Raw genomic sequence first — 8,086 nt, 5'->3', positions numbered from 1 at the left:
GAGGGCCGGGGCCGCGGCTGGCAGGAGAGGATGCAAGGAGCTTTCTTCTTTTCCTCTTCGCACAGCTTTATTGAACTAGCTGTTGCTGCAGAACTGCCGGGAGAATCCTGTTGGTTTGCCGTGGGGACCACAAAGACGGTGGTCCTTGGGGCTCTTTGTAGCAATAACCCAGTGTGGTGTGTACTCTGCGTGCGACCCAGTTTGAACGTACCTTCCGAGTGGGCTTTTCTCCATCCAGGCCCATTTCCCCCCAAAGTTGGTACTTGTAGATTTCACTTTATTTTCTATCGGGCAGAAGAGAACCATTTATCTCCCTGCTTCCTGATGGCTAAGCTGGGGGCTGACTGTATTCCCCCATAGCAGAATAAATTTAAAAACTGAATCCAAAGTAGAGCCCGTTGATTGGACAAGGCTTGTCAAAATTTGTACCGCTGGTTTTTTGGGAATGTGTGTTGTCAGCCGCTCTGTGAGGTCGTCGTGGTTCCGCTCAATTGCACTACAGTGAGAGGATTCAGTCCCCATCCCAGGCTGTCGGGATCTCTGCAGTTCCCAGAGCTGGCAGGGGCTGTGAGTGCTGCATAGGTAGGTTCGTGGAGAAGGGAGTGGCAAGAATTCGGAGTCGCTGGGTTCTGAGATTGGAGGAGATCTCGACGAAAATGAGAAAACATCCCCTGCTCCTATCCTAGAAGTAACAACAACGACAACAATTCAGAAACTGGCAACAGCTGGATGTGCATCTGCCTTTTCCTGCACTGGCAATTTGAGTTCCTGAAAGAAGTGCTGGAAGAAGAGAACACGGAATCTTGAGCAAGGCTGTCCTCCTGGACTGGACCTGGGTCTCAGGATTTTGCTTACTGCCCCGTTTCCGAGGCTTACGTTGTCTTTTTCAATACACACTTACATCTTGGGATGAAGAGGCTTGTTAGTGATTGCTGGGGCTCAGATGACCTCAAAAAATTACCTTCTGAAACTTTTTTTTTCCACTATTTGTAATTTGGACCTTCAAAATAACAAAGTACTGTGTCTGGTGATTTGCAGTTTTTCCCTGATTCCTTTGATAATTCTAAAAGCAAAGCCTGAACATCACGCATGTACTTACCTACAAGTGGAAGAGCAGCTCTGCCCCTCCTTTTCCATCTCCTGAAGAAAAGTCCCACAAGAGCCGTTTGATAATTTGCACCTTTCAAAAGTACACATTTTTTATGATGGCATATTTCTTACTTCCATTAAACAGCGTTAAGTAATGAACTTTTACTTCTGCTGTCATTTGTTAGCCCAGTGAGAGGGACATAATTGTAAAATTATCCCTGCCTCTTGAAGTTGACAACATTGGATTCTGTAAACTCCAAAATTTGTGGAATTCGGGAGAATGAGCTTTAACACCTGTTTTACATTTGCCAACATTTAATGTAATTATGGCTTCTGTTTTCTAACGTGAATATCAAACCTAATATTTTTCATTTTCATTAATCCTGACAATCTGGTGCCTAACCCTGGACTCTGAATTTATCGTGGATAATATTCAAGACCTGGAAAGAATATCTCAGGAGTCGTCTGATCTTATATAAATGTTGCCCTAACTCTGCCTTTCTTCCGCACTGTTGCTTGAGACTTCTTTATCTGGTTTCATCTTTCTTCTATGAGTCAGCAACCAAAACTAACCTCTGGGCTGCAATAATATACTGATTTTAAAGAACCCAGAAGTTCAGGGTCTATCGATCTGCCCAGGCTGTGAGTGAGATAGTCCATTGTGTCTAAATTTAGTTTTTTAAGCTCTTGGCTGTCCCAGTTCGTTATTGAATTAGACTTGCCTTCAGGCCCTGTTCATTTTTTACTATCGGTTATTTAATCTTGTAATTTATAAAGTGCTCTTCCATGTCTTTGTAAAAATTAAATAGTAGCAGGCCTAATTCTAATACATAATGCTAACAACCAGCACATGTTTTCTGTGCTGCTCTGTGCCTCTGAGGATCAGCTCCTAATTTTCTGTTCCCTTTTACAATTTTTTCATCCACTGGTTGTTTTTCAAAGCAGTCAGCTATGAGACCATGAGCACTTTTTCACAGTCCAGTGACATCATTGTTTTCTTTCTCATACTGTCTTCAGAGGTACTTAACTCCTATTCTGACTGTTCGTTGTTCAGCTCTGTTTTATGTTAGTTTTGATGTTACCAAAGGGAAGGCCTGGTTATAAGTCTCAGGACCTGCCTTTGCTTCATACAGAAGAGCATTTTGTTGTTGACAGCAGATTGGTGGACACATTGATGATGTTGAATATTTAAGATTTTTTGCCCATTATTTCTCAAACGTTCTTTGCCAAACTCCATTTATCATGGAAAACATTTAAGCTGAGGTCTCAAGATGTGGTATTTCTTGGCATTATCGACCTATGAAGATTAATGGGATCCATATACTCTTCTAATAAGCTCACTACTTTAGTGCCAGTGAGTGGATATACTATTTTTAAATGAATGGATATAATTCCCTATGATGATCCCCCTCCCCTAACCCCTTGTGGAGTTACACCACTTGGGTGGACAGGGGATGACAGTAATTTCTATTTGAGAAAGTTTAATGCCTAATGCTGGAACATGAAAAACTGGCTATATTAAGTATCTTGCCTCCTCCTAGTTTCTACATGAGACCTGACCTCATATCCCCTTCATTTCCTGTGAAAAGCCCTTTGAGTAAATAGTTCTCCAATTACCTGTAAAATAACCCAGTTCATTTCTTCACTCTTACCTTGACCAAGTTCATTCTTTATTCCACTTCTTAGGGAAGTGGAGAAATGCTTTTTTATGTTTCTGAATCTGACTTGTAAATCATTCTTGGTAATACTTCTCTTTCTGTTTTCAACTTAGGCATTATCTGTGCATTGTATCTTATCTGACTTGTGCAAGTAGGTGTTTTTTCTTTTGGTTTATTTTAAATGTAACTCTCATGAAAGTTCCCCTTGTTAATTCATCTTTTCTTTCCCCAAAGTTACATACTTCACTATTACCCATACCTTCCTGAAGGGACTGGCAATGTCTCATTGAAGTGTTCTTCAGCATTTCTAAACCCCACTATAGTGATGAAGGTAAAATAAAATTTAAGTAAATAACCAGTCAGATCAACTTTTAAGCATTTCACTAACTGAATGAGGACATTTTCAATATATTTAGTATATAATTTTTAGATTTCCTGCAAAAACTTTTCCTGTGGGAATTGTGACATTGCCTGTCCTAAAATTATTTGAAGAACTTTACCTTCGAGTGCAGTTTATGGCTTGTCATCTTCAAAGTCAAAATGGACATATAAACTTGAATGCCAAAAAAGTAATTTTAGGGCCTCCCTGGTGGTGCAGTGGTTGAGAGTCCGCCTGCCAATGCAGGGGACACGGGTTCGTGCCCTGGTCCGGGAGGATCCCACATGCCACGGAGCGGCTGGGCCCGTGAGCCATGGCCGCTGAGCCTGCGCGTCCGGAGCCTGTGCTCCGCAACGGGAGAGGCCGCGACAGTGAGAGGCCCGCGTACTGCAAAAAATAATAATAATAATAAAGTAATTTTAACAAATTTAAGACAATACTTAGAACATTTAAATTTTAGTAGTTCTTCAAATCAGTGAAAATCTTAATAATGATAAAAATTTCATCACCAGTGGACAGATGACAATTCCTCCTTATTTTCACCTATAGCCTTTAAGAAAGGCTTGATAGCGTTGAAAGCTGTTCTGTGGGCAACTAATATAAGAAGCGTGCCTACTTTTACACTTCTCTGATTTTGAGCACATTCAGGGAGCCCAACAAAATGCACACCAAAGAATTATGCTCTCAAGACCTTTAATATCACTATCACGTTCTCATCAGTTCTGTTTAAATTGCAATACAATCGGTTCGAGCCTTTCCCCGATTGAAATGGTAGGACTCTGTGGTCTCGAATGCATGGTACAACCTGTCTTCCTCTGCACCCTGCTTTATCTGTGCATTTTGTACCCGTAACTGAACCCACCCCTCTGACTTAATGTCGGTTTTCACCCTGTGTCAGCGTTGTCAGACCTGCTGGCATGTCAGAGGTTCTCATTAATCTTGAAGTATTTTTTTTATATGGGAGATGTTTTATATACTTCCCCAAACAACAGCTTTAATTCATGAATCGAATCAAATTAAGCCTAATGCACTTCCTACAGCTTCATCCCTAGTATATTTACAAACAGAAAGAGGCGGTGACAAGACACTCCTTTATTCCTTGCTGCCCTTCCAGTCTGCCCTTGGATCACTACGCATTTCCGTCTGGAAGGTTGCTGCTCCACAGTGATTTCGCATTACAGGAGGGTTTTCCTTCTTTGTTTCTCAGACCTGGTCCTGTAGACGGGAAGGAGCCTGGACACAGGGACCCATTCTCAAAGGCCCGGCAGGACCGCCATGGCTTATGATGACTCCGTGAAGAAAGAAGGTATGACCCCTTAACCTGAGAAGCATTCCAAAGGGGGTGTCCTCTTCAATCCTTGCAGCCCATGGACATAGAGACCAGGACTGGCCATCACAGCCTGGACTCCCAAGTGATGATCCAGAGCACTAGTAAAACTCCACGTCATCCCCAGACTGGGCCCATGGAAACGAAAACCAGGACAGGGTTCCAACACAAGAGTCTGAACCATAAGTCTCTGTAGTCTATTGGGGTGATCCCCTGCAGCACTCGTGGTCCTTGCCAGCTCCAGTGTGCAGGAGTCTGAGGATAGGAATCACACAGTGGACACCCACAGAGCAGCACAGCACATGAATCCTTATTTTCAGCCTTACCTCTGCAAGTCTGTGTCCACCTGCCAAATCACAACTAAGAAACCATGTCTAAGGATGCACCTTGGGCCTTTGCATAGCGTGGAAGCATTGTTTCTTCATGTTTGATTCCTGTATTTGCAGCCAAGTCATCAAGACATATTCTTGTCCCCTTGGATCTAGCCCTGTGTTCCAGTGGACTTACCAAATAACATGATTCTAATTTGGAAGTGAAGGGACTATTGCATTTCATATGTGGCGATTTGGTTGTGACTTACTTGACTTTCTCATTTCCTTTCCCAAATGAACCTGTGCTTCTCAGATTGCTTTGATGGTGATCACAGCTTTGAGGACATAGGGCTAGCTGCTGGCCGAAGCCAACGAGAAAAGAAACGTTCTTACAAAGATTTTTTAAGGGAAGAGGAAGAAATCGCTGCTCAGGTCAGGAATTCTTCCAAGAAGAAGTTAAAGGTAAATTCTAAACATTTGAATTAGGAAAGTTTTAAACTATTTCGTATCATGTTTCCTAGTATTTGAAGAAAGAGGTTTCTTTGAAAAACACTTAAAAAGAAAAATAAACATCATTCACATCTATTTTCACTATTTCCTGTGTTTTACTTTATTTTCCAAAGTCAAATCATCAGAAAACAACATTGGTTCCAAACTGCCGTTGCCTCATCATCTTATCCATTGCTCAACTCTTCTTCCCCTCTAATTCTAGGATAGTGAACTTTACTTCTTGGGGACGGACACGCACAAGAAAAAGAGGAAGCACTCCTCTGATGATTACTACTATGGAGGTAAGGATGGGAAGGGGCACCAGGCGGGAGAAACACATCACTGGTTCTTGGAGTCGGGGTAGGGGAAAGGGATCCAGATGTTGCTGACTCAGTGGCCTATTTAACAGGACAGTGGTTCTTGTTCTGAGTGCCGATAAACCAGTGTGAAGGAGGAGAGAGGTGGAGGGCTGGTATTTTGGAGGATTCAGCATAGAAGAACAGTCTTCATTTGTGATACACCAGGTACCAGGTTCCTTCTCCCCTCAATCATCCACTTATCTTGTGCCCATTGCTGTCTAGCATCCCTTTTGCCATATGTAGTCCTGGGCCCTCTGGCCTGCACCTGTGGGTTACTTCTCAATCCAGCGCGTATCCACTCACAAGACCAGTTTTTCGTAGCTATATTATGCACATAGCTGACAAGACTAACTCTTTCCTAGAATGGATTTGTCCTGAACACAGGAACAAATGATGCCTTGTCTTCAGTGTAATCTAAATTGTAACTACTCGTAATCCTGCAGCTATGGTCCATTCTTCTGGGTATGCTCTCTTTGGTTGCTTGTGAAGACTCAGTGAAGATAAACAACTTGAGTGGCAAGAACTGTCTCCAGGGTCAGAGGCAGAATCTACCAAGCCAAGAAGCACATGAGCATCATCTCTGAATGTTTGGAATCAGTTGAAGGGCCTCCCTTCCAGTCATTCCTGTTAGCCTCTTCCTCATCTTAGTTGGGTGTTTCTGGTGAGAGAGGAAACTTGCTGGAAGTTGCTTTGTCAAATGGACAATTACTTCTCTTGATTATTTCTAGATATTTCGTCTTTGGAGTCGTCACAGAAGAAAAAGAAAAAGTCTAGCCCGCAATCTGCTGATACAGCTATGGACCTGTTGAAAGCGATCACTTCCCCTCTGGCAACAGGCACCAAGCCTTCCAAAAAGACAGGAGAAAAGTCCTCCAGTTCTTCAAGCCATTCAGAGAGTAAAAAGGAACACCACAGGAAGAAAGTCAGCGGAAGCAGTGGGGAGCTGTCCCTGGAGGATGGTGGTTCCCACAAATCCAAAAAAATGAAGCCGCTCTATGTGAACACAGAGACGCTGACCCTTCGTGAGCCTGATGGGTTAAAGATGAAACTTATTCTCTCACCAAAGGAGAAGGGAAGCAGCTCAGTTGATGAGGAGTCTTTTCAGTACCCCTCTCAACAAACGTCTGTGAAAAAGTCCTCTAAGAAGTCAGCTCGGGATGAGCAAGGTGCTTTACTCCTAGGACATGAGTTACAGAGCTTTCTGAAAACAGCCCGGAAGAAACACAAGTCATCCTCAGACTCACGTTCATCTCCTGGCCCTGAAGGCTGTGGGTCTGATGCCTCCCAGTTCCCAGAATCCCACAGTGGTAACCTTGATCTTTCAGGGCTTGAACCTATTCTAGTAGAATCAGACTCCTCCTCTGGCGGGGAGCTAGAGGCTGGGGAGTTAGTGATCGATGATTCTTACCGGGAAATCAAGAAGAAAAAGAAGTCAAAGAAGAGCAAGAAGAAGAAGGACAAGGAGAAGCATAAAGAGAAGCGACACTCCAAGTCCAAGAGAAGTTCAGGACTTCCCGCTGCAGCAGTGGGAGAGGTCCCAGCGCCGCCCGGCCCTCCTGCCAGCATCCCGTACACTGGAGCAGCCGCCCCTCCTCCGCCGCTTCCTGGCCTCCACACAGATGGGCACAGTGAGAAAAAAAAGAAGAGAGAGGAGAAGGACAGAGAGAGGGACAGAGGAGAAAAGGTAAGGCATTTTTTAAAGTATGATGCGGGGTAAGAGGTGAAGCAGGTTTTTCCTTGACAGTAGTAAGTGGACTTGGAATTAAGCAGATGAACCACTGGGAATGTAGCGAGGTAAACCTGCTGGAATGATATAAAGTAGAAAGTATTACCAATGGTACAAAAATAGGAGCGACCTTAATTATTCATGGGTTTTCTTGATAGAGTTGTTCTCCCACCGTGCCAAGCATAGGTTTAGAAATACAGAGGCTTATTCTAACTGGCCCTTAAAATTCACAGAAGGAGCCAAACCCAGTTTCTTTCACTCAGCAGCGCTGTCTGGCTGAGGCAGTTGAGAGATATAAAAACGTATTCATTCTGTGAGTTCATTGTGAAAAATAGATTTTCAAAATTAGAATGATGAAAAAAAAAATAGAATGATGACCAATTAACAAAATAAGCTAACGGTTTCCCACTAACTGGCGTTGGCTACTTTCTGGTATTCTTTTTAGTGTCAAAGGTGTGTGCTCTCACCATTGAGTGCTTCCTGTGTGCCAAGCCCAGTGCTACCATAGGAGTTAAGAGGTGGAAAGAGGGGCAGGAGGACACAGCTCTTGACCTCAGTGAGCTCACTGTTGTTGAGGAGACGGGAATGAGAAATCAGCCACCTTGGTTTGATTTCTTTCTCACAACTCAAGAAATTTTCTAGCAGTTGTACTACAGTACAGGGGCTGATGACCGTGTCATTACAGGTTTCCTTTAAAAGATAAACTTTTTCCCCAGATTACCAAAGTAATATATTATTTTTCTAGCAA

General features: G+C 43.2%; 1 protein-coding gene across 3 annotated transcripts in view; it reads left to right on the top strand.

The window, feature by feature from the left end:
* The window catches only part of HMGXB4 (HMG-box containing 4), a 32,346-nt gene that overhangs the window by 514 nt on the left and 23,746 nt on the right, over positions 1–8,086 (top strand). Inside the window, exons 2-5 of one of the 3 annotated variants that reach the window (XM_060113052.1) lie at positions 4,334–4,432; positions 5,078–5,226; positions 5,477–5,555; positions 6,341–7,296. In XM_060113052.1, coding sequence (XP_059969035.1) covers positions 4,402–4,432; positions 5,078–5,226; positions 5,477–5,555; positions 6,341–7,296 — 1,215 coding nt within the window. In that variant the 5' untranslated portion in view covers positions 4,334–4,401. Of the gene's footprint in view, positions 1–4,333; positions 4,433–5,077; positions 5,227–5,474; positions 5,556–5,662; positions 5,778–6,340; positions 7,297–8,086 lie in introns of those variants that run through there. The other 2 variants (XM_060113054.1, XM_060113053.1) reach the window with 2 other exon arrangements.

This window comes from Mesoplodon densirostris, chromosome 11 (genome assembly GCF_025265405.1).
Source record: "Mesoplodon densirostris isolate mMesDen1 chromosome 11, mMesDen1 primary haplotype, whole genome shotgun sequence".
Lineage (NCBI taxonomy): Eukaryota > Metazoa > Chordata > Mammalia > Artiodactyla > Ziphiidae > Mesoplodon > Mesoplodon densirostris.
This window is presented reverse-complemented; position numbering and strand designations above follow the sequence as displayed.